At 42.9% G+C, this 26,362-nt stretch overlaps 1 protein-coding gene across 1 annotated transcript in view; it reads left to right on the plus strand.

The window, feature by feature from the left end:
* The window catches only part of AADAT (aminoadipate aminotransferase), a 378,880-nt gene that overhangs the window by 342,067 nt on the left and 10,451 nt on the right, over positions 1 to 26,362 (plus strand). Inside the window, exon 13 of the mRNA XM_069244307.1 lies at positions 11,804 to 11,905. Within this exon, the coding sequence (XP_069100408.1) occupies positions 11,804 to 11,905 (102 nt within the window). The remainder of the gene's footprint in view (positions 1 to 11,803; positions 11,906 to 26,362) is intronic.

The following is a 26,362-nucleotide window of genomic DNA, read 5'->3' on the forward strand; positions in this document are numbered from 1 at the left end:
TCCATACAGAGGATTCCTGTGCTAGAACTAGGTTGTAGTTGCTATTCCCGCTACTTTCTGGTACCCAAAAAGGACAAGGGCCTCCGCCCTATACTAGACTTTCGATCCCTCAATCTCTCTCTCAGGAAGGAGAAGCTCAGAATGCTCACTCCGGCTCAGGTTCTATCTGCCCTGTACCCAAGAACTGGACGGTAATGTTGGACTTGCAAGATGCGTATTTCATATCCCTGTCCTACCTGCCCACAGACATTACTTGAAGTTCACTGTCGGTCATCAGCACTTTCAGTTCACTGTGCTCCCCTTTGGCCTTACCAGCATCCCTAGGGTGTTTACCAAGGTGATAGTGGTAGCCTCAGCTCATCTGTGCAGATCAGGGGTTTTAGTCTTCCCCTATCTCAGTGACTGGTTGCTGATGTTGGCAGCTAGCGGCCGTCCACCAAAACGGTATGCACCTGTTGTTGGAAGAAATTTGTGGCATTGTGCACAGACAAGTCTGTTTACCCCCTTTCTGACCCTCTCTCTGAGGTTCTGTTGTTTATACTTTCTTTGGCCCAGTGGTGCTCTGCAATGGGCACTCTCAAAGTTATTTGCCTGCAGTCTCTGCTTTTTTAAGGTTTCCAGACCAACCTTCTTTGTTTAAATCCCCTAGTGTAAATAGGTTCCTTAAAGGCCTTACTCATATGTTTCCTCCATTCCCATTCAGTATGCCCCAACAGAATTTGTATTTGGTTAGGACATTTTTGATGTGCGCTCCTTTCAAGCCTCTCCACAATTGTCTTCTCAGGCTTCTCACTTTGAAAACAGCCTTCCATTTGGCTTTTACATCTGCCAGCAGGGTGAGTGAGCTGCAGACATTATCATCGAAATGACCCTACCTTTCCATCTATCCTGAGAAGGTGGTCACACTAGGGCCTCCTTTTTCCCAAAAGTGGTTATGCCCTTCCAGGTATGCCAATCCATCACCTTACCTACTTTTAATGAACCCCTGCATCCTTCTAAGGATGAGGAGAGACTCCACTGCTTGGGCCCAGAAAGAGTGTTGGCTTTCTACCTTTATCATACCAAAGAACCATCTCCAGATGGGCCGTACTATTGTGCTACGCACTGGCTAAGAAGCAACCCCTTGAGGGTTTGCTTGCTCATTCTACCAAAGTCAAAGCTGCAACTGCTGCATAAGCCTTCTGTCATCTGTCAGGCGGCAACATGGGCATCTCTGCACACGTTTACTAAGCACTACTGCCTGGACAGTCAGGTCTGTAGGGATGGGTTCTTGGACCGTTCGGTCCTGCTGGACTTTCTAATACGATCTTAGTTCGCAAACCCACCTCCCGGGATAGTATTTCTTGGGTGTCTATTTCCATTCCAAGGTAAGGAAACTGCAACTAGATGTCTCTATCAGATGGGCAAGATACTTACCGTTGGTAACGCCTTATCATGTAGTGACAATATCTAGTTGCAGATTCCTTACTGGCCCACCCATCCTCCCCGCTCTGCCGACTGATTTCTAGGGACAGGGACTCTCTTTCAGGGCCCTGAGTTTGACACACCAGTGGTCAGTGTTTTTCATGGCTCTGCTTTTCTGGTGTGGAAAGTCGTGAAAAGAAAGTGATGTCAGCACGCCGGGGTGATGTCAATATAAGACCTGCGACATCATATCCGGCGCGAACGACGACAGACGCAGAGCCGATCAATGCCCCTTAAAAGTGCACAGGGGTACTGCTTGAGAAAAATCTCTGGTTCCAGACTGACGACTGGGGGAAATTCTAAGGAAAGGAATCTGCAACTAGATATTGACTCTACCAGACAAGGCATTACCAAAGGTAAGCCACTTGTCCAGCAAGAGTTTGGTTTAATAAACCAACTTACCTGGGTGAGTGCGATCAATTGGGTCCTGTGGGACTCACTGACACCCCCAAGACTGTTGCCTCTATCTCCTATAGAATAATGTTCATTGTCCTTGTATGAGCCATGGGCCACCTCTGCCCCTTGTGAAGTTAAAGAGAGTGTTGTCAGTTATAACCTTGTGATAGGAGGATATTTAACATTTTGTATCACTTGATGTTCAAATCTCATTGGTCAAGCTTGGAAAGAGCAGTGTTTTTTAGCCAGAGTTTTTAAATCAAAAACATTTGTCTTTGCAGTATAATGTTCTTGATTTGGAGAATTGTTAGAAAGGTTTCTGCCTGGATGAATCACTAACTAAAGGTTTCTTCACTTGCAGGTATGCAATGAATTGTTCTTGTGACCAATTAGCATATCTGCATGATCGTTATGCATGTAATGGATTTTCAAACCACTTGCATAGTATTTGAATGATCATGTCAGCATTTTAGGAATTATCGTAATTCTGTAAAAGCTGTAATTGTAACCTTGGAGGTTTATAAAATAGTTTGAATTAGAATGTTTATTGCAATGTTGCTTTAAATTGCATGAAGTGAAGCCTATACCTGTTTTATCCCAATGCCATTGTGTAAGTTGCTGAATACTTGATAAGAAGAGTATCAGTAAATAGATGGTTTTATTTAGATGAATAGTTTAGATATGGAGTTCACCATGGATATCTCTTCATAGCTACAACAATCAGTATAAGGGAATCTGGCACTCCTGGGTTCAAACGTAAATCATTCATTTACAGGTCATAATAGTCTACACAAACTTGGCTAAGAATGATCAATTTACATTTAATTCAGTTATTTTATGTTCGCCAGATCTCCAGAGTACAAAACGTGGCTAAATTTGACACTCCAACCTGCCTATTTCAGCATTTAAAGCCCGTTGGCAAAGAGTGTTCTCCATGAAGTAGAGCACTTCATGTCAAAAGATTCAAGAAACGTGTCAACTTGGCATGTCACACTTAAAGTGTGTGCATTTTCAAAAACAAAAGACGTTTTTAAACTTCCAATGCAAAAAGAACAAGTGATGGACGGAATGCTGAACAATGTCAAACATTCAACCCCAGTACAGAGATCTGCGCCTAAATCCATCGTTTTTTTGCCACCCATGCCATTCCAGTTTGGACCCAGCCATATGCAAATCAGTCTTAACCCTGTTCCCCGTGGGAACAGTCCAGCCTGAACTGCCAAGCCAGGTCTTCCCTGGACTGGTAAAAAGCATCCTAGGACTGGTTTTAGGGTATCACTCTTCATCAGCCAAACTAGCTTGATTCCAGTGGCATAGGAAACAAGGGACCCACGTCTGGGCATACCCTTCCCACTTGGGGCAACAAATGCAAAAAGAACAAGTGATGGACGGAATGCTGAACAATGTCAAACATTCACCCCCAGTACAGAGATCTGGGCCTAAATCCATCGTTTTTTTGCCACCCATGCCATTCCAGTTTGGACCCAGCCATATGCAAATCAGTCTTTTTAAACTTCAGCCACTGAAAAAGGCACCTAACGGGCCCATGAATGCAGCCTTGAAGTCTTCTGTGTAACTTTGGGCAGCTATACACATAAATAAATTTCAGTACTGCTGTTTTTTTGGCATACCAACTACACTGCTCATGTTTTAAAGAATAAACAACAAAGTCATGGATGGAATGCTTGATTAAGTCAAGGTTTTCATCCACCACCTTATTGTTGCAGCTGATGCCCTAGTTGCAACAGATTTGCCCAGACGTGGTTCCTTTGCTCACTGTGTTATTGAAAACAAGCTTTATCTGGCTGAAGAGCCCTAATAAGGGGGTAACTGGTCCTAGATTGCTTGTGTTCCGGTTCAGGGAGGACCTGGCTTGATAGTTCAGCCTGAACCGTTACTATTGGAATAGGGTCAATACTGATTTGCATATGGCTGGATCCTAACTGAGGTGGCACGGTGGGCTAAAAACTATTGATTGGGTTGCGGCAGAGTGATTGCCAGTGGCTGAGAATAATTTAAGCATTCCATCCATCACTTTGTTTTTTCATGTTTTCAAGAAAGCACAGCCCAAACATATATCTGTGCTGGATTTCCTTAATGTCTATCTGAACCCAAGTCTCTTTGACAAACTAGAGGATCAACTAGCAGCCTTAAAATAAATTATCTGTGAAATAAGGAGTAAGGTGCCTAGTAGTGGCAAGCACTAAGTAATAGTTTGTGGCGATTCTAATACCCATCTACCAGAAAGTCAATGGGAGAGTTCATAAAGCAAAGGGGAGTTGGGGCATCCCGTCACCAGAACTGGGAAGCCTTCGTCCGCTCAACAGATATAGAAAAAATAAATGATTTATTAACTTCCTCACTGACGTACACTTAAGCTTCTTAAACAGTCGAACCATCTTAGATAGCCTTGCTGCTTCTACATTCAGTAATAGCAAGAGAACCAGTCTGATTGACTATATTGTACTTCCGAATGAGCTGTAGGATCCTGTAATGGACATGGAAGTAGTCCAGCGATCCGAGAGTGATCATGACCCTCAGTGCTTTCAGTGCAAAATTATGGCTGAACAGAAAAGTACCTAGTGATTTACCACTGTATTGTACCCAACATCAAGTGAATAGCAGTAAAATGGAGAAGGCAGATTAATTTGAATGCTAAGATCACGTTGATGGATTTTCTAGAACAATTCTTCCCCAGCACCTGTGCAGTCTAAAGTGAATATCACCATGCCATATTAACAACCTATAACAAGTTGTCAAGCAACCTTAAGTGCTACTGGTCCCCTCCAAGGGCATCAAGGAGTAACATCAGGAAATCTGATATTGGGTGGTGCGACAGGACCAGCACACTTTCCAAGGAAAAAGCAAGTATTCAAGGCCACAAGGAGCAAATACAAAGCACTACTGAGAGGAAAAAAACTGAACTACCACACAGCATGTTGCTCCCACACCAACAGGGCACTTAACCATCCTGCGCCCAGATGTTGAAAGAGCAATCCTGGACCAGAGGGCCAATAATGCACAGTCACCCAGCCCTAACTACGTTCCAGCCAAAATGTTCTCCACTGACTGCAAGGCCTTGTCAGTAGCCTTGATTAAGATACTCAGCGCTGTCTTGAGACACAAATCACATCTGCCATTATAATACCAGTTCATAAATAAGCGTTTGCAATGCAATGGGTCTCGGGTTTGCTCGAGTTAAAGCTATTACAGTTATAAGCTCCTAACTAGACTCTCCTTGCCACATAAACTGAAAATGAAAAGTAAAACAGTTTCACTTAACTAATCGGACTTTTCTTCGCATAAACTGAAAATAAAACGTAAAACCGTTTCACATAAGTGAGCCGACTGCATCCATGAACACAAAGCACACACAAAAGGAAACAGAAGTTTGCTCGCAGTAAAACATATCAGCAAAAGTGCAATCATCCATGTACTCGGCAAAAGTTCAATTTTCTATGTAACTGGCAAAAGTGCAAATACCCATGTATGTCATGCAAAACGCTTGACTACTGCCCAGCGTCATCGCACTGCCTACAAATGAAAGAGAAAAAGTAGTCCAGAAACCATACGGAAAACATGGAGCCTCGAAAGTTTTCAGTAGTTGGCTGGTTCGCTCAAGGTGGGCTAAACACTGGAAAAGACATGACGAATGCATGCCTTTAATTAATTAAATCAAGTGAATTTTGAAAGGCAGGCCCACGAACCAACCAAACTGATGTGGTGTGACATGGGCATGGTTAAAAGTCCACAGAGAGATTGCATCAGGGACAGAGAGTTTTGCGCTCCACGCTAAAAAGCAAGCACATACTGGCCAATATCACTGTTGCACAGTGCCGGGAAAATATTCAGTCATGTTCTCCTAAATAGGTTGCACGCCTTGGCAGCCAAAATACGGTCCTGATAGATGCACAAATGGGGTTTAGTTAGGGCATTAGTACTATTTACAAAGCCGTAAAACTATATATGGTGTGTGTGAAGTTTGTAAAAGTGCTTATGTCTCCGCTATGTTTGTTTTCATAGACTTTAACTCTGCATTCGACTTGGTGAACAGATCAAATCTGTGGCAATCGCTGTATGAACTGGGGGTGGGAAAGCCCGTTCTGCGCGCCGTTACGAATTATGGGCCAGATGTAGCAAGGGTTTAACACATCGCAAACAGCGATTTTCGCTGTTTGCAACGTGCTAAACCCACATCGTGATGCCCTATTCCCATTTTGCGAGTCGGTAACCTGGTTATCGACTCGCAAAACAGGACTGCGAGTCACAAATAGGAAGGGGTGCTCCCCTTCCTATTTGCGAGTCCCAGCGCGATGCAGGATTGCTTTGTGACTGCGGTCGCAAAGCAATCGTAGTTACCACTAGTGTCACACTGGTGGTAACCCATTCGCAAAAGGGAAGGGGACCCCATGGACCCCTTACTCCTTTGTGAATGGTATTGAAAACATTTTTTCAGAGCAGGCAGTGGTCCTGTCGACCACTGCCTGCTCTGAAAAAATGAACGTGACACGTTTCATTTTTTCATTTTGTAATGCATCTCGTTTTCCTTTAAGGAAAACGGGCTGCATTACAAAAAAAAAAAAAAAAAAATGCTTTATTTAAAAGCAGTCACAGACATGGTGGTCTGCTGTCTCCAGCAGGCCACCATCCCTGTGAGTGCTGCGAGTCGAAAGGGGGTCACAAATTGCGACCCACCTCATTAATGGTAATGAGGTGGGCCTTTGCGACTCGCAGATGGTGTCAGGGACACCATCCTGCATGGTGAGCCGCAATTTGCGAGTCGCAATGCAGGATTTTCCTACATCTGGCCCTATATTCGTTACAAAGAGACGCATTCCTGTATCCACTATGGAAGTAGAAAGGAATACACTCCCTATTATATATATATGCGGCAGGGATGCGTTTTTGTCCCGTTATTGGGTTCCCTCTTCCTGAATGACTCCGAAGAAATTTTCTGGAACAGGAACTCGGACGTGTCAAAGCCCAGTAACAAAAATATAGGTATCCTCCTGTTTCAGGCAGCGCTGTAGTACTGTGTTGAACAAAAACAAATTGCACAGGAGGCTAGACAGCTTCGAGATTTTAAGCCACTGTAAAGAACTATGGGCCAGATGTATGAAAAAGTTTTGCAATCGGTAAATTCGGCCGTTTGCGAGTGCAAAACAGTGGTCTGCGATGCATGAAATGCATTTGCAGACCACGATTAAGAAATCGCTAAAATTGCGATTTCTTGCGTTGCGACCTGGAAATTGCGAGTCGCAATTTGCGATTCGCAAATTCCAGGTAGCAAGGCTATGCTGGCAAAAATCGCAAATTGCGATTTTTCCAAAAATGGCATTTTGCACATGCAAAATACCATTATATGCAACCAGGTGGTAACCTGGTGCAAAATTTGAAAATGCAGTTAAACTGCATTTGTAAATTGAACATGTAAAGCACACATGCCCTTTTGGCATGTGTGTACCTTACATGTTGAAAAAAATTATTTTGGGGTGCAGGAGAGGGGGCCTTAGGCCCCCAGCACCCTGGCCTTTTGCATTTCCAAAATTGCGATTTCTGGTTCAGAAATCGCAATTTTGGAAATGTAAAAAATTCACAGCTATGGGCCAACAGGCCCATAGCTGCGAATGGGCCGGTATCGCAATTTGCGATTCGGTACTAGCATTTGCGATTTATAAGAAATCGCTATTACCGATTCGCAAATGTGATACATGGCCCTTTGCGAGTTGGTAATAGCGATTTCTTAAAAATCGCTTTTACCGAATCGCAATGGGCCGTAATGATACATCTGGCCCTATGTATCAACAATCATCCCCTCCCCTAAAAAAAGCATTACCCCGGACGCACGTCGCATTTTATATTAACAATTTCAACTAGACACTTTGCCTGTTAAATCGTACCTCACCAAATTTGGTGACACAACTCCGACGTCCGTGTTTGCAAAACTGGTGGCCGGGAGACAGTAATGCATTTTGTGCTATTTTGCACAAAAACAAAGCACATGCGCCCTAAATGGCTTGCAGAATTGTTCAAGCAGTTCTTAGCCAAAATCTGAATATAAGCAGTAGCACTTTGTTATAGAGCGGAATGTTAAGCAATTTACAAGTCTGTGGCGAGCCATCATGGGAGCTTGGCTTGTAGTAAGAGTTTTCCTTCCTGCCCCCGAACTGTCACAGTTGTAGTTGACTTTAAAGTATATTCAAGGTCTCTGTGGGCAATATACCATGCCACATAAAAACTGTATTAATACAATAAATACACATTTAAAATATCAAAAATAGACCTTGTATATACTTTAAAATCAACGACAAGTGTGACAGTTCGGGGGCAGGAAGGGAAACTCTTATTACAAGCCAAGCTCCCATGATATGTGTATTTGGTGCATGTTGTAAGCGCAATGAAATGTTGTCTCTGCTTTATATAGGTCTTTACTCTGCAGCACCTTAGCTTCATTTCAGTTCTTTTTGGCTTTTAAGAAAATGGCAACATTTTGATATCCTAAACATGCGTATGTATTTAAAACAATTGGAGTGGTGGTTTATAAATATAAAGCATAAGTGCTATCTAAAGCATGCAACACCGAGTACAAACGTTTTTAAAGATGTTTGTAAATTATGCTTGTTATTTTGTTGCCATTTTTAGTAATTCTTTTAGCAGATTCTTCTTCTTTTTGTTATTTTCTCTTTATTTTCTTGCAGTCACATGTACTTTGACGTGCTTTAGCTCTGGTTAGAGGCAGCATTAGCAATATGGAAGATTATCTGAGAATGATCTCATATCATCAAGTCTTCAAAAAGTACACTATACAGACAGAGTAAAAACTTTGTGTCAGCCTCTTTTAGTCATCGGCTTGCATATTGTTCGTAATTCACATTGATTAGAAAGGCTGTCCATTAAGACCTTGTCATTTCATGGATGGTTACTTTATCCCTTTTGGGGCATCTAGAAGTTCTTTTCTTGGACTAGAGATGGCATGTTCATTGATGTATTACATTGGTGGCACTAAAAACATTTTAATTTCTGACCTTTTTGTTCAGAACCTGGGTGAAATTTGGATAGCTTTTCCTGTCATAAAGGTACATTGTTATTTACTAATTTCCCTTGTGAATTCATTTATTTTACTTTGTTGTCATGATGATAATATTGCATAGAACCCCTCCCCGAGCCTTATTAGGCCATGGGTACCCCATCCCCATGGTCAGCCTTTTAAATGAAAGGAATGTCATTAGTGATGTCACTGACTATGTCATGAGTGATGTAATATGTGATGTCATAATCGGTGGTTTACAGAGGCGCACGTTAGTTCAATTAACTATAACTGCTGAATTTCTCTGGTTTTGTGGAAGTAAATTTAGGACCTAACTATAACGTCCATGTTACCTTTGCTTTTTACAGTGAATTTTCACGTTTTTTTAATTCTATTTCCTAGTGAATTTCTATGTTTTAAAAAAATACTATTTCCTAAGTATAACTTCTCAGTAACTTTGGTTTTTTTCTGTGAATTTCTATGTTTTTTTTGTTTTTTTTTTAACGTATAGTAATTTATATTACTATACGTTAATCTAGCCACTGCTGCTAGTGGCTTAAGGGAGTTGGGCGTAGCCTGTCTTTCTCGGTGTGAGAATAGGTGTAAGAGGGTGTATCTGAGGTGAGAGTGGCCATGAGAGTCTCTTGTCTGGGTGTGAGAGTGCGTGCATCAATGTCTTAGTGGGTGCGTTGGTGTCTGAGTGGGTCTGTGAGTGGGTGCATGAGGCTCTGAGAGGGCTCTGAGTGGGTGTATGAGTTTCTTAGTGGGTCTGTGTGTGGGTGCATCAGTGTCTTACTGGGTCTGTGAGTGGGTGCATCAGTGTCTTATTGAATTTGTCAGTGGGTGCATGAGGATCTGAATGGGCCTGTGATTGGGTGCATCAGTGTCTGGGTCTGTGAGTGGATGTGACAGTGTCTGTGTGAGTTTGTGAATGCGTGTGAGGCTCTGAGTGGGTCTGTGGATGTGACAGTGTCTGTGTGAGTCTATGAATGAGTGTGTGAGGGTCTGAGTGGGTCTGTGAGTGAGTACATCAGCAACACAAAAGGATGATGGACGGAGTGCTGAACAATGCAAACACTCACCCCCAGTCACAGATCCAGGTTTAATCCATCGTTCTTTTTTTCTGATGGATTAAACCCAGATCTGTGACTGGGGGTGAATGTTTGATTTGTTCTACATCAACTGTTCTTTTTGCGTTTGTCGCCCCCAAGTAAGAAGGGTATGCCCAGACGTGGGTCCCGTGCTCACTATGCCACCAGATTCAAGCATGGTGATGCAAAATTATTTTAAACTAATAATTTGCCCCAAAAACACACCTGTATCAAACTCCTGGGGTCAGCGTACCTCCACCCAGACCCCTTATACCACTTTCAATTAGGATTTTCATCCCTGGGGAGCATGTCCCATTAAATAAAACTGCGGCTGCACCTTTCTAGTCAAGTTGTGGTCAGCCAATTACATTGCTTTTCTTCACACACACATTCGCAAAAATTCAAGGATATTTGCAAAATATTCACAAGCCCAGATATACAAATTTGGATTTCCTTTACTATCTCAAAAACTACCAAAAGCTTAATCTGTGTCCCGAAAGCTAGCTCTCTGCCAAATTTGATGTAATTCCGTGTAGTGGTTCGGGCTGTAGTTGTGTCTAAAGGTCCAATGGGAACTAACATGGCAAACATAACTTTTTTTTTAACCACCCGCCCCATTTTTTCTCAGCCCCCGCTTGATGGATCTCACCCCTCCCCCCCCCCAAAAAAAAACTTTCCATGCGCAACAAGAATCACCAGGGCACTTCTTTGTAGAAAAATTTTGAAGATTCGTCAAACAGTGCCAAAGTTATAGGCAAGTAAGAAAACGCTTTTTCTATTAAAACGTGGTCCTAACTATAACTAACTACTGTCAACCATAGAACAACACTGAACATCTAGGTATAGCACTGGATAGCAGTTCCAACAGAGATATTAACTGTGCTATCTGTTGCTTTGTCTGCCTTTTATTCTCTGTATTTCCAACACAAATTTCACCTTCTAATATATTTCCACAGTGCCCTTCTTTGAGGGAAAAGCGTTCTTTGCTAAGCAGTGTGTTTAGCAAAGGGACCCTACTCCCGGCTTACCTAAGGTTGTAGGCCAATATTTTGCTTCACTGTGAGTTTCTTTTTAGGATAGGTTGGACACCACACACACAGTCATCCGACGATTATTAAGTTCTACCTCTAAGAGAAAGCCAGATCCACTCCCTTTGCCAGTGCTTGTTTCCTTTTTGTCAGTCCCCAAACACCCACAGGACCACTCATGGAAATCTTCCAACATCATATATTTCCAGGAATACTCCTGCTTGCCAGTATGTACTAAAGCACCCTGTATCTGAACAAAGAATTTGCAAGAGTAAGTCAGATGGAAAGGTGGACATGCAAATTTAACTTATTTTGTTTTCCTTGATTCCAGTGTAGCAATGCTGTTCCATACATCTCTGGGGTGGTCATTAATATACACCTATTAAATACAATGACTACTATATTTTTAATGCATACCACTATTTCCAGGATGGAAATGTCCAGGCAAAGTGTGAATAACTGCAATCTCTTTATTGTCCATAACCTAAGGCTTAAACATACATTAGGCGACAATCCCCCATAATAGCAGTTTCACGGCTGTTATAGGTGTACTTTGCACTTTTAGAATTCCTTGTATTCTGATTCTTTATTCTGGATATGATTTTTTTAATTCCAAACAAATTTCTTTTCACATTGTTAGTTTACTTAATTATGCAAAAACATCTGGTAATATGGCCCAAATTTGGGATTTACTTTCACCTGTAAGCCCCAATGTTTGGGTTCTGGTGCTATAAAATAAGTATTAACAGGTTACTTTGGCTACTCTAATATTGTTGTATGTTACTGTTACTGCTTAGGTGCTGTTTGCTCCTGGGAATGGGTTTTTGATTGACAAGTCAAAGCCGTGTCCATATGTGAGAGCTTCCTTTTCTTCATCTTCCCCAGAACAGATTGATCAAGTAAGTGTTTGTGGAATTTTTAAAATTTCTACCATACATTTTTCTTTTTAATATTGTGACAGCTGCATAAATGTAGGTGTTTGCTGGTTGTTAGTATATCTGTGCTTTTGAGAAAAAAAACTGTTGATTTCTAAGCACTATGTTATCAACAGCTCTACTGCTTTTGAGAGAGAAATAAAATTTAAATGGAGAACACCTGCTTTACAACCAATCACCAGTGAAACGCCATTTTTGTGAATTGCGAACATGAGGAAAAAATATTTTCCTCTGTCAGTTTGAGGAAATTTGACCAAAAACAAACATCAGTAGGAGAGAGGCAAGTGGGACAGGTAGATGGTTCAAGAAAACATGTAAGTAGCAAAGGGAGCAAGGGTCAGAGGGGGATATGTATACTTACAGATAGAAGTGATATGCAGCAGTACAGCTACCAGGGTGTATATATAAGGGTAGCAGTACTAAAGCATAGGTAACAGTAGAAGTACTACAGAATAGGCGGAGATCGATATACTAGAATTTAGATAGGGGCAGAGGTGCCTGTGTACTGGAGGTAGAGACCCCAGGATATATTAAGAAATACTAGGGTATATATTGGCCAGGAGGTATTAGGAAATGGCAAGGATAAAGGCACTAATAAAAATACAGTGATTGAGGTTCTAGGGTCTAGGTCGGCGGCAGTGTACAAAATAAAATTTAAACATAGCTGAGGGAATGTAAGGCTGGCACCTGGAGGCTTATAAGATGAAGGATGAAAAGATAAAAAAAGAAAAGATGCCTGATGAAGAGGCAAGACAAGAGGTATGGGGGTATGTGAAAGGGTTCATCCATAAATGGCAAGTCATGTTGTAGGAAGTAGGCTCTGTATGCACTATTTCAAAGTAAGGAATAGTATGCACAGAGTCCAAGGGTTCCCCTTAGAGGTAAGATAGTGGCAAAAAGAGATAATACTAATGCTCTATTTTGTGGTAGTGTGGTCGAGCAGTAGGCTTATCAAAGGAGTAGTGTTAAGCATTTGTTGTACATACACACAGGCAATAAATGAGGAACACACACTCAGAGACAATTCCAGGCCAATAGGTTTTGTTATAGAAAAATATATTTTCTTAGTTTATTTTAAGAACCACAGGTTCAAATTCTACATGTAATATCTTATTTGAAAGGTATTGCAGGTAAGTACTTTAGGAACTTTGAATAATCACAATAGCATATATACTTTTTACACAAAACACATATAGCTATTTCAAAAGTGGACACAGTGCAATTTTCAACAGTTCCTAGGGGAGGTAAAGTAATGTTAGTTCTTGCAGGTAAGTAAACCACCTACGGGGTTCAAATTGGGGTCCAAAGTAGCCCACCGTTGGGGGTTCAGAGCAACCCCAAAGTCACCACACCAGCAGCTCAGGGCCGGTCAGGTGCAGAGTTCAAAGTGGTGCCCAAAACACATAGGCTTCAATGGAGAAGGGGGTGCCCCAGTTCCAGTCTGCCAGCAGGTAAGTACCCGCGTCTTCGGAGGGCAGACCAGGGGGGTTTTGTAGGGCACCGGGGGGGACACAAGCTCACACAAAAAGTACACCCTCAGCGGCACTGGGGCGGCCGGGTGCAGTGTGCAAACACGCGTCGGGTTTCCAATAGGTTTCAATGAGAGACCAAGGGGTCTCTTCAGCGACGCAGGCAGGCAAGGGGGGGGCTCCTCGGGGTAGCCACCACCTGGGCAAGGGAGAGGGCCTCCTGGGGGTCACTCCTGCACTGGAGTTCCGATCCTTCAGATCCTGGGGGCTGCGGGTGCAGGGTCTTTTCCAGGCGTCAGGATTTCAGAGTCAGGCAGTCGCGGTCAGGGGGAGCCTCGGGATTCCCTCTGCAGGCGTCGCTGTGGGGGTTCAGGGGGGACAACTTTGGTTACTCACGGTCTCGGAGTCGCCGGAGGGTCCTCCCTGAGGTGTTGGTTCTCCACCAGTCGAGTCGGGGTCGCCGGGTGCAGTGTTGCAAGTCTCACGCTTCTTGCGGGGATTGCAGGGGTCTTTAAATCTGCTCCACTGGATACAAAGTTGCAGACTTTGTTGAACAGAGCCGCTGTTCTCTGGGGTTTCTTGGTCTCTTGGAAGCAGGGCAGTCCTCTGAGGATTCAGAGGTCGCTGGTCCCAGGGAAAGCGTCGCTGGAGCAGGTTTCTTCTGAAGGAGGGAGACAGGCCGGTAGGGCTGGGGCCAAAGCAGTTGGTGTCTTCTTCTTCTCTGCAGGGTTTTTCAGCTCAGCAGTCCTCTTCTTCTGTAAGTTGCAGGAATCCAAATTCTTAGGTTCAGGGGAGCCCTTAAATACTAGATTTAAGGGCGTGTTTAGGTCTGGGGGTTAGTAGCCAATGGCTACTAGCCCTGAGGGTGGGTACACCCTCTTTGTGCCTCCTCCCAAGGGGAGGGGGTCACATTCCTATCCCTATTGGGGGAATCCTCCATCTGCAAGATGGAGGATTTCTAAAAGTTAGAGTCACTTCAGCTCAGGGCACCTTAGGGGCTGTCCTGACTGGCCAGTGACTCCTCCTTGTTTTTCTCATTAATTCCTCCGGCCTTGCCGCCAAAAGTGGGGCCGTGGCCGGAGGGGGAGGGCAACTCCACTAGCTGGAGTGCCCTGTGGTGCTGGAACAAAGGGGGTGAGCCTTTGAGGCTCACTGCCAGGTGTTACAGCTCCTGCCTGGGGGAGGTGATAGCATCTCCACCCAGTGCAGGCTTTGTTACTGGCCACAGAGTGACAAAGGCACTCTCCCCATGTGGCCAGCAACATGTCTCGAGTGTGGCAGGCTGCTAAAACCAGTCAGCCTACACGGGTAGTTGGTTAAGGTTTCAGGGGGCACCTCTAAGGTGCCCTCTGGGGTGTATTTCACAATAAAATGTACACGGGCATCAGTGTGCATTTATTGTGCTGAGAAGTTTGATACCAAACTTCCCAGTTTTCAGTGTAGCCATTATGGTGCTGTGGAGTTCGTGTTTGACAGACTCCCAGACCATATACTCTTATGGCTACCCTGCACTTACAATGTCTAAGGTTTTGCTTAGACACTGTAGGGGCACAGTGCTCATGCACTGGTGCCCTCACCTATGGTATAGTGCACCCTGCCTTAGGGCTGTAAGGCCTGCTAGAGGGGTGACTTATCTATACTGCATAGGCAGTATGAGGTTGGCATGGCACCCTGAGGGGAGTGCCATGTCGACTTACTCATTTTGTCCTAACCAGCACACACAAGCTGGCAAGCAGTGTGTCTGTGCTGAGTGAGGGGTCCCCAGGGTGGCATAAGATATGCTGCAGCCCTTAGAGACCTTCCCTGGCATCAGGGCCCTTGGCACCAGGGGTACCAGTTACAAGGGACTTACCTGGATGCCAGGGTGTGCCAATTGTGTAAAACAAAAGTACAGGTTAGGGAAAGAACACTGGTGCTGGGGCCTGGTTAGCAGGCCTCAGCACACTTTCAAATCAAAACATAGCATCAGCAAAGGCAAAAAGTCAGGGGGTAACCATGCCAAGGAGGCATTTCCTTACACATGTATTTTGTGATCAAGGCAAAAAGAGACCTGTGGGCATTTGTTTGACATGAATTGCATTTGTCTGGATAGATCCACCATCCTGGAAATTCTATTCATTTAGGAAAAGTTAAAGAAAGTGTCTTTTGGGTAAGGCTCTTCCAAGACATGCTTGCTGAAGTCTTTTTCCTTCAGTATCGCATATAACCATTTTAAAAAATACATCATAAAAATTGTAATATAGAAAAATCAATATGATTACATTAGGTTTTAAATCATGGCTTTTAGGATATAGATGTCATGACTTTAACCCACATTAGCTGGTGTGCCACATTTCCATGGAGCTATTCATTCCTTCACCCAGGGATAAACAAGGATGAAGTCAGCTGAAGAGTAAGAAGTCGGTAACTAGTCGGAAGAAGACACTGTGGAACAGCAGACCGCATAGCTTTTATAAGGACCTGATCTTTGTCTACATGAACATGTAGTAAATTACATGAAGTGGTGCCATCCCCACCCAACGCTCCGCCATGTCTTTCCTGTAAAGGCACATTCAATAAGAGAACATTCAGGGGAATATTTTCTCTTTGATAGAAATAGCTACTTATGGTAAATATGGTACCTATTAAGTGAGGAAAATTAACCATAAGTCAAAGCCATCGTTGACAGGAATTCAATGGGCTGTGTTTCTGTGGCACCAAAGACTAATATCACTCTCTCACATGTAAGGCATTGTTTCATTTATGATGCTTCAACCTGGTGATTTCTATGTTTCCCCTATATTAGAGTAGCACCTCTTGTACAGCCTGTGGTATGTTGCATGTAACTGGATGATAAAATGTAGATTAACAGTATAGAAGAGTTCTGCTTTCAGAACAGATTGACAGGTAAGGTTTCTTAACTAATTATTTCCAGTCAAAACATTAAAAGCAATACCATTGACTGTTTTCATTTTCCCTTAGACTGTTTCAGGGGGAGAGCCTATGTCACAAATTATAATAGTAGGGAATCCTACTGTTTGCAGACAACAGTCTACTATCCCAAATATCCTTTTATAACAAAAATCTGCTTCATAAATGTCATATAGCATTACATACATATTGCACAAACTGTGTGATATACAAAAATGAACAAACCCCTTTGAATTGTCTAGCTGTATAAATTCTTACAAGTGGCTGGAGAGCAGCAATTTTCCAATTGTCGTGCCACGGTGAAAAATTGTTGTGGGGCCAAGGAAAGTACAAGGATGCCCCTCTTCCCCCCATCAAGAAAACAAGACAGTGAGGGAAGAACTAAACAAAATGCTTATCAGCGGCTCAGATAAATAATTAAAGTGACTGGTTCAAATTTTTATTTTTTTTATTTTCTCTATTTATATTTTGCCATAGAATTATTAAGATAAAAATCAGCAATTTTATTAGTTAGGTGTATTCACATTTGTGATCGCAAAAATGACTATGATGTGTAGCACCTAATAAATATATGAAGTTTGTTAATTCAAATAATTTAATATACACATTAAATGTAATAAATCCCAGCTGCCCTGTGAGTTGAAGTCTGCTCCAAAGTTGGCTCCAAAATTTGCACCCAAGTCAGCTCCGAAAGAGGCCTTGATGCCAGGCTCAGAAACCAGTGAGCCTCTTCAACAAATGATGTGCTAGATGTAATTCAGAGAAGACTCTTTATACGGCCCTCTTCAGACAAGATCCTTGCATGTTCACCTCCTTATTTGGACACACTACACCAACAACCATCTACAAAAAGAAAACTCACATTTGAGGAGCAGATATCAGGTAGAGACATCTAGCCACAGTTTTCGTACTTTAGAATATTCTCTAGGCATCAGACTGGATCTGGAAGTTTTCCACCCTGCTCCTGATAGATAGCCCCGCTGAAAGTGACGTGCTTGGTGCCTATATAGGCGCCACCCAAGCGCACTGATGTCCTTTGTTTTTTTTCCGGGCCAGTCAGCACAGATTGAGAGAGAGCTACCCCCAGTATTTTTGACACACTTTTTTCTCAATTGTTTTTTTTTCTGTTAGATTGGCTCTCTCAGTGTGCTAGGGAGGTCCCCTAAGAAGCCAACTGGCTTCAACCATGTGGTGCTTCTCACAGGCTGATGTCTGACAAACCCCCATTTAGTTTGCTCTGGTGCTTGGAGAGGGACCACGACTTTAAGACTTGGGAGGACTGCCACACCTAACATCAGACGACCCTGCGGCACTCTCAATCCCAGTCACGCAGAAGGTCCTGTGATCATTCATGAAGCCACTCCAGATGATTATTGTCTCGTTCTAGGTCGTCTGATAAGTCCCACAAGAAAATGAAGATGAAGCACTCTTTGACTTCTCTGTGTAAGTTCAGGTCAGTCAATCTAGGACTTGCTCTCCAGTGAAGCCTGTGCGAGGGTTGGCTCCACGCCTCCCAGAGTTTCTGGGATCAGCCACCGCCCAACTCAAGAATTTTTAAAAGTTTATGCACCACGTATTCGGGCTGGCCAACTTTTCTAGAGTGCTGAGCCCATACTGATTCACTGATTGCAGGTTCACCCGCTGTGTCAGTCAGCCTCTGTGTTGAATCTGGAGCAGCGCTGTTTGCAAATTTACAACCTTCCTCTGTACCCTGTGCAGTGCCATTGCTTTCAGTGCCACCAACGCCCTGTGACAGTGCCAGACTCTTTGTTATACCCTACAAGGCGCCAGATTGGTGTTGCCCTACACCAGCTCGGACACCAACCGGTACCATGCATTCTAAGACAGAGCCCGTGCCTTTTTGTTTTGACAGGGTGACAATTGGGAGGTGGCCAGAGGACCATTATGATTACCAGCATCACCTTGATGACGGAGAGGACAACTGGTATGAGGAAGTGGTGGATAATGCCAGTGGCTTGGACACCTATCCAGACACTGGCCTGGTCTCTCCCCATTACCATGGCTCTCGAGGGGGGTGCCTTATCGCAGTAGTGGTGCAAAGGGCAGCTGAGGTCTTGAATCCTCAGTTGCCCACAGTCGCAGTCAAGATGAATTTCTTATCTGTGGAGGTCATGGGTTCCAGTTTTCCTCTAGCTTCATGATTGGCTGTTAGAGGCGGACTCACTCCAGGCAGTCGTCTCTCACCTCCAAACTGTGGCAGACCACCTGCATTTGCTGGGGTTAAGTGTCAATGCATCTCAGGTGCTCCCTTTCATCTAAGCCATTCAGACAGTGCACCTTCGGGTCTTTCCTCTGTATCAGAGAGTACAGGATATTCAGGCTATGATTCTGATGTTTCAGCCTCTATCCTGGATATATCATGGACTGCTGTGTGGTACTGCAACAAACAGGGTGGGGTCATGGGCCCTTTGTCAAGTGGCCCTGCGCTTACGGACATGGGTGGATCTTCAGGGCATTTCCTTGGTGGTTCAACACATGGCGGGCACTCTGAATACCAGGGCAGACAAAGCCAGCTGTTGATGTCTGACGGGTCACAGATGGCATCTCCAACCAGAGGTGGTGCAAGGTTTCTTGCAAGAGTGGGGAAAGTCTTGGTTAGGTATTTATGGTACCACCAAGTACATGCAATATCAGCAGTTGCGCGGATAGAAGTTTCCAAAGCGGTTTTCTCTTTAGACAATTTTCATCTTGAGTGGAACTCCTGTCTCCTGTATGCCTTTCCCCTGATACTAGTTGTTATACCTGGCATTAATTGCCTTGGTTTCCCCTGTATTTTTGCCTCTGTTTCCTGTATTTGTGACTGGTTACTGGATTTCGGTTTTGCTGGTTTTGGTACTATGGGCACTTTACCACTGCTAAAGTGCAAGTGCTGTATATCTAAATTGTGATTATGATTGGTTATCCCTGATTTGCATATTTGATTTACTAGTAAGTCCCTAGTAAAGTGCACTAGTGGTGCCCAGGGCCTGTAAATCAAATGCTACTAGTGCCATCCACATGAGTAGCCCTCTAAACATGTCTCAGACCTGCTACTGCAATATCTGTGTGGGCAGTTTGGAACTGACAGGCACCCACTTTCCAGACATATATCAGTCACCCCTAAGGCAGACCCAAGACAGCCCCATGGGCAGGATAGTGTTTTAAAAAGGCAGAGCATGTACTGGTGTGTTTTACATATCCTGTAGTGGAATACTGCCAAATTTGGTTTTCACTATTGCAAGGCCTATCTCTCCCACAGGTTAACATGGGGATTGCCTTTAAATACCTTTTAAGTGCAGTTTCACATTGGGAGCAGATAGAGATCTCGAGTTTGAGGTCTCTGAACTCACAATTTAAAAATAGATATTTTGGTGGAGTTGGTTTTAAGATTGTAAGTTTGAAAATGGCACTTTTAGAAAGTGGGCATTGTTTGCTTAACTATTTTGTGCCTCTGCCTGGTTGCTGAACACACATCTGAGTCAGAGTGACAGTTAGGATGTTTGAGAATTCACTCTAGACAGTCACATAGGGAGCTGAGGTGTATCCTGCATATTCTGATGGCTCTTCCTGGGCTATACTATAGGGAGGAGCTGACACTTGCACCAGAATAGGGCTGTGTCTGTCCTTACACAAAGCAGTTTACTATCTCCTAGAGTGTGCCTGGGGCCAGGACAGGGAGAGGCAGGGTCTTGTGCACTGCAAAGACTTTCCTCTGAAGCTTGCCTACTTCAAAGGCAGAAATGAGTATAAGTACTGGACTGCTGACCCCACAATTTTAGAATACTTCTGGATCTAGAGGAAGCTCTGCCAAGGAGAAGAGTTGTGAGGAGGAGCACTGTCCCTTTGCTGTGTGTGCTTTGCTGGGTTGGCCTGCAGTTGCTACATCTGCCTTAGAGAGGACAAAGACTGGACTTTGATGTTTATCCTGCTTGTGAAGTTTCTCCAAGGACTTGGACTGAGCTTGGCTCCTGTTAAGAAGTCTCAGGGACATCAAAGACTCCATCTGCTGAGACCCCTGACTTGCCAAGTGGTGCCACTCTAGTCCCTGGGCCCTTGGAAGGAGAAACTGGTAAAACCTTGGTGAAAATCCACGCCGTGGAGCAAAGTAGCAGAAATATTGACGCAGCTGCCGCACCCTGGATGTTAAAATTACGCAGCACCCGCCTCACAGCTGTAAAATAAACACAGCGCCTGCCGTGCAGCTGCAGAAATCGACACATCGCCAGCTCAGCACAGCTTCATAGTTACCAGGCTTCCGGGTTTCCCACGGTTTATCCTTGGGTGCTAAAACCTCAACATCACTGTACAGACGATGCCTGTCTGGAAATCGACCCAGTTGTTCCCTGCGAGAAAGGAATCAATGCATTGCTTACCCGGCGGGGAAAGAATCGACGCACAGCCTCACTTGCAAGTAAGAAGTCAACACATTACTTGCTTTTCTGACACACCCTCACCCCTGCTGCTTTATTTTTTACGCATACCAGGTACTTTGTGCTAAAACAATGCAACAATTGAGTTTTATGGATTACGAATCATTTAACATTAAAAAGGAATATCTTTTCTTGTGTTGGATTTTTGTTGTTTTGATCTTGTTTGATTTAGATAAATATTGGCTATATTTCTGAACCCGTGTGGAGTCCTTCTGTTGTGTTTTCACTGTGTTACTGTATGTGTTTGCGCAAATACTTTATGCATTGCCTCTGAGATAAGCCTGACTGGTTGTGCCAATCTACCAAGGGGATGAGCAGAGATTCTCTTGAGTGTGTGACTACCCTACCCTGACTAGAGTGAGGGTCCCTACTTGAAAAGACTGTAAGCTTTCTAACAGTAGACCTGAGTTCTCGAGAAGATTAAAAACGACCAGACACAAGTCATTCTTGTGGCTCCCGATTGGTATCCCGAGCGTCTGAGGCATGAGCATTGATCCTCCTAATAGGCTGCCCTTCTGGCGGAGCAATAGGAGAGGATTCTACACCTGAACCTGTGCACCCTCCACCTTCATGCGTGGAGATTGAGAGTTGAAAGTTGACAGCTTTCAACCGTCCTTGCAAAGTCTATGAGGTGATTCTGGCAGCCAGGTGTCCCTCTGCCAAGATGGCATATGCCTGTTTTCGTGACATATTTGTGCCATGGTGTGCATCTAGAAACGTTGTCCCTTCTAGTCCCCCCTTTCTGCACCCTTATCCCAAGTTCTCCTTTTTGTTCTTTCTCTGGCCCAGCAGGGCTCTGTTCTGGGCGCAGTTAAAGGTTATCTGTTTGTTGTTTTGGCATTCTTGCAGTTGTGGGCCAACCCTCTTTGTTCAAGTCACTTATTGTATGTATGTTCTTGAAAAGACTACAACACAGGTTTCCCCAAAGGCTATTCATCATGCCCCAGAAGGATCTTAATCTGGTCCTTACCTTCCTCATGTTTGCACCTCTTCAACCATTACACAACTGCCCACTTAGCTTGCTGACTATCACAAAAGTCCTTTTAGTGGCTGTAACATCAGCCAGAAGGGTCACCAAACTGCAGACCCTTTGTGTACACCTTCCTTGTTCCATCTTTTACCCAGTCACGCTGTTTCTTAGGGCCCTGCCTTCTTCTTCCTGAAGGTTGTGATACTTTTTCATGTAGGCTAAAACATCACCTTCTAAGGAATAGGAGAGACTCCATGCTTGGACCCAAGAAGAGAGTTCTCATTTCAGTTGGACGATCAATTCTTTGTAGAGTATGTTGGTGTTAAGAAAGTGAAGCCAATGTAGAAATGGACCATCTCACAATGGATAGTGTTCTGCATTAAGATCTGCCACATATTGGCCGGAAAACAACTCTCGGAGGTCTTGTGGGCTCATTCTACCAGAGCCAAGGCTGCGTTCCACTGCATTTGCTCGCGGAGACATTGTCTAGAACATTCAAGACACTCAACAGCAAGTGGCTATTACCACAGACTCCTTGGTCACAGGGTATCTCAGACATCAGAACCTCAACCAGCTGAAACTAGCATGCTGGAACATGGGATCTTAGAGTTTGATTCCATCAAACCCCAGAGGAGTTTAAACAAATTGTGCACATAAGCCTAACATTCTGCAAAGCAGAAGAAATATGTCCAATATTGCATTTGCAAAACACAGGATTGACTTACACTTCTATCTGGTTACATTTAGCTGCAGCCCAAGCTTACATGAAGAACGAAGAGAAAAATGTATCTTTTTTTTAAATGCCTATGGTCAGTATATTCATTGAGTATCATAGGAGAGTGATTTCTCCAACAACACCTCCAGCAGAAGCATGTTAACTGAATAGGTCTTAGAAGATTAATGGGGCCACTCTTTGAGCCACCTCACTCTTATGGTGCTAACTTCATGTTTTGGAGGATAGCCTTCCTCTCACGACACTCTGTGAGCTGAAAGCACCAACAGTGGAGGAAATTTTTATTAAGGTACACGGGGATAGGGAAACATTGCAAACCAACCTGAAGTGTCTTACCAAAGAGGTTTCCCTTTTTTTGTAAACCAAACAATTGAGTTGCCAGTTTTCTTCCCAAACCCAGGGTCTTTTGCAGAAAGGAAATTTCATTACCAATGTCAAATGGGCCATAATGTACTATATTGAAATAACTAAACCTATATAAAAAAACAAAATAATTATTTGTTTCCTTTAATAAACTCCTCATAAGAAAGCCTATTTAAAGGGCGGGATTGCCTGATGAATTGTTAAGTGTGTGCAAACAGGTTACACTAGAGCTAAGCTTATGTTACATACAGAGCCTTGAGCACAGTCCACTATGTAGCATCTAATGCCTTCTTGGGAAACATTCCAAACGCAGACATCTGTAAAGGTGCTACATGGTCGAACCCTGTACACATCCAACAGATACTACTGCGTGAATATCTAGGCCTGGCAGGTGCTCTTAGTCTGCCAAACAGTCATAAGAATTTTCTTCCAAATAGCTGCATCATCTGCTCGTTACCCCTAACAAAAGGCACAGCTTTACTGTCTTTGCAGCGCATGTGTATCTACACCACTCCTAGAGCATTTTCATCCTTTGCAGGAATCAGTACTCAACAAGGTCAAAGCATCTTTGGACCCATCATAAGGGGTGGGAGGAAGCAAACAATTTATCAATACACACCAATTACTTTACACAATATGACCAATGTGGCCATACAAGGAAAACTCCTGTTAAGAATAAAATTAAGGCGTTTTATTACAAAGAAGCTCAGAGTCATGTAGACAGTTCTCAAGAAAAGTTATAAAGATTAAAAATCAGCAAGTGCTGACCAAGGTGTCAAAATAAGTTCAAGTGAACTAACATCAAGAGAACTAGGCACTCAACAAAGACAGTACAGAACATTGGTAAAATAACCAGATGAATGGAAAAAAAACATTGCCCATATTTAGTAAACTTCAAGGCATTTCAATTCATCAAAGTTCCAGTTAGTTGGGCAAGGGAAAACTCTACAGATCAGCCAATCAGGAAATAACATGTTCAGGGCCAAACACATGCAGGTAAACGACAGAAAGAACAAAAAGGGCAAAAATAATTTGGAAAAAAGGTAATCTTGGGCAACAAGTTGCTAACTAAGGCAAAAAGTAAGAAAAAAGGGAATGCGTCAGCATATCAGAAGCTCGATCAAGAGTCTTCTTCCTTGGGGTAGAGAGATCTCTAAGGGCCAGATGTACGAAGCCTGCTTGCCTTTCATAATGGTCCGAATCGCTATATTGGTCCATTGAGAAAAGCAAACTGGGATTTTCTTATATGCAAAGCCCTTTAAGGAATTGCAAATTGTGATTTCTAGCCTGGATAAATCACAATTTGCGATTCCCAGAATAGGAAATTACAAATCAGAAATTCCTATGTGCGATTCATATTCTGATGTACCATGCGTTTCATAAATGCGACTTGGGCATTTAAGAGATGCAGTTACCATCTATTTGAAGTTGATGATAACTATGTGCAACTTTTAAAGACGCCCAAAGTGTTTTTTATAATTGTAATAGAACACACACTTGCCTCTTAGGCATGTGTGTGCTCTAGAGGTGTATCCCCATTTTTGGGGTGCACCAAGGGGTCCTTTTGTCCATTGCCATCCGTGTTTTTGCATTTCATAAATAGCGATTTCCTAATAAGAAATCGCTATTTAGGAAATGCAAAACCAGCCCATTGACTCAAATGCAATGGGATTTCTTAACATCAAAGTAGGACTCGCTATTAGGAAATCGGTATCTTGGTACATTGCATTTTGTATTTCTTAAATAGTGATTTCTATGAAGTCGCTATTTAAGAAATGCAAAATTGTATTTTCGAACATCTTGCCCTAAATCTCAGCGTGACATTTCAGAGGGGCAAGGGCAGGGAAGACAATATATCTGAGTCCATGGGGCTCAACATGCAGCAAAGAATGGCAGAAAAGTTCTGATGAATCTGAATCTTAGTCCCACTGTTCATCAGTATTTTAAAGTTCATAGGGCAAAATGATTTGTCAGTTCTCAACCTATCTGACGTTGAAGGAGCAACATCCAATAGAAATCAATCAAGTGACTCCAACTTGAAACAGCCACATGGTTTCCCAGGTCTGTCATGAGAATAGCGTCCATCTGTATACTTCCATGCACAATTTAAACAAATGTTAATACTGTCAGTCCACAGTCCAGGATGCTTCACATCCAAGGATGTTTTCTCACACTCCGTGTGTAGAACAATAGACATCTATTACCAGGCTAGCCTTCTCATGGGAACGAAATTTGAAAAAAGGTACATGTGAACAAGATGACCTGACATTTTCTGCACAATCATGATTATAGGGCCTGCATGGCCTCACTTAGGCTAAAGCAATTGAATGAAGACAGCACAATAATACATTCAAATAAAACATATTTTGATACGCAAACTATAAATCTGACAATAAGTCTTTATTAACATTCATGTTACAATAGCTTTAAAGCAAAATGACTCTGTTAATACATTTCAGTCAGTGTGACTCAGAACTGCATTTCTCTATTTTTGCACACATATTTAAAACATTCATCATTAAAAATTCAATATAGTTAAAATACATATTATTAGTTTAGACTCTAAAATATAACATGACTTATTAATTCTTCAAACATGTAGTTAAATCGTAATACCACCTCTGTTTCAGTGAGTAGTCTAAAATGAATAACGTTACAGTGCATTGTTCTACATTCAAACTATTAGTGCTTTGATTACCATAATGCATAAACTGTTATGTATAGATGATCACTGTGACATGAGGGACAGTAGTAAAGTTCCTGCTACATCACCGCCCATGCTACAAACCAAAAATGTTACTTAACCTGTAACTGAGCGAGCAATGATTCAAGCCCACTAACATTACTCACTCGCTGAGAGAAAAAGCAATCTGAGATAGAGTATTTGTCCTTGCACATTGTAGGGTAAGGAAAGGAGTCACAAAGCATTTAGTGACCAAAGGTTCTCTAAACTAAAACACCTTGCAAATATCTATGCCCAACTAAAGATGGCAGGACTGTGCAGAGCATATAAATCTACAGCACTAAGAGCTATGAACATATGGTTAAAGGGAAAGTAACATTTTCCCTTAAAACGTGGAGTACTTTGTTTTAAGCTTTTTAGAGATGACCAAGATAACTTAGATTACCCATATAATCATCCATTTGTGTTGGGTTTCCAGTTGTCTGCCTTCAACTGTCCAACTTAACTTACATATGCGCTTACCAAATGTCAAGAGTTTGTCTTTGGAGTGATTCATTATAAGGCCATTTGCTTTAGAGTATTGAGAAATAATAACCATGGAACATTGAAGATCTACTGGTGCCTTATTCATTACAATATATAGATCATAATGGTAATTCTTTTACTACTCGGTTTGGGCTGGTCATGGTAAACCTTTTCATTTATAATGACTGGGTCAGCCAAGTAGATGTTAAAAAGAGTAGTAGTTTGGATGTAAACCTGTACAACTGCAGAGCAAGGATGTAACTGATTTGTGACCTCAGAACTATTTGTACCCAGCTAGGTTTGTGCGACTTTAATATAGCATAGGGTCCATATTCCAG

This window comes from Pleurodeles waltl, chromosome 1_2, assembly GCF_031143425.1.
Source record: "Pleurodeles waltl isolate 20211129_DDA chromosome 1_2, aPleWal1.hap1.20221129, whole genome shotgun sequence".
NCBI lineage: Eukaryota > Metazoa > Chordata > Amphibia > Caudata > Salamandridae > Pleurodeles > Pleurodeles waltl.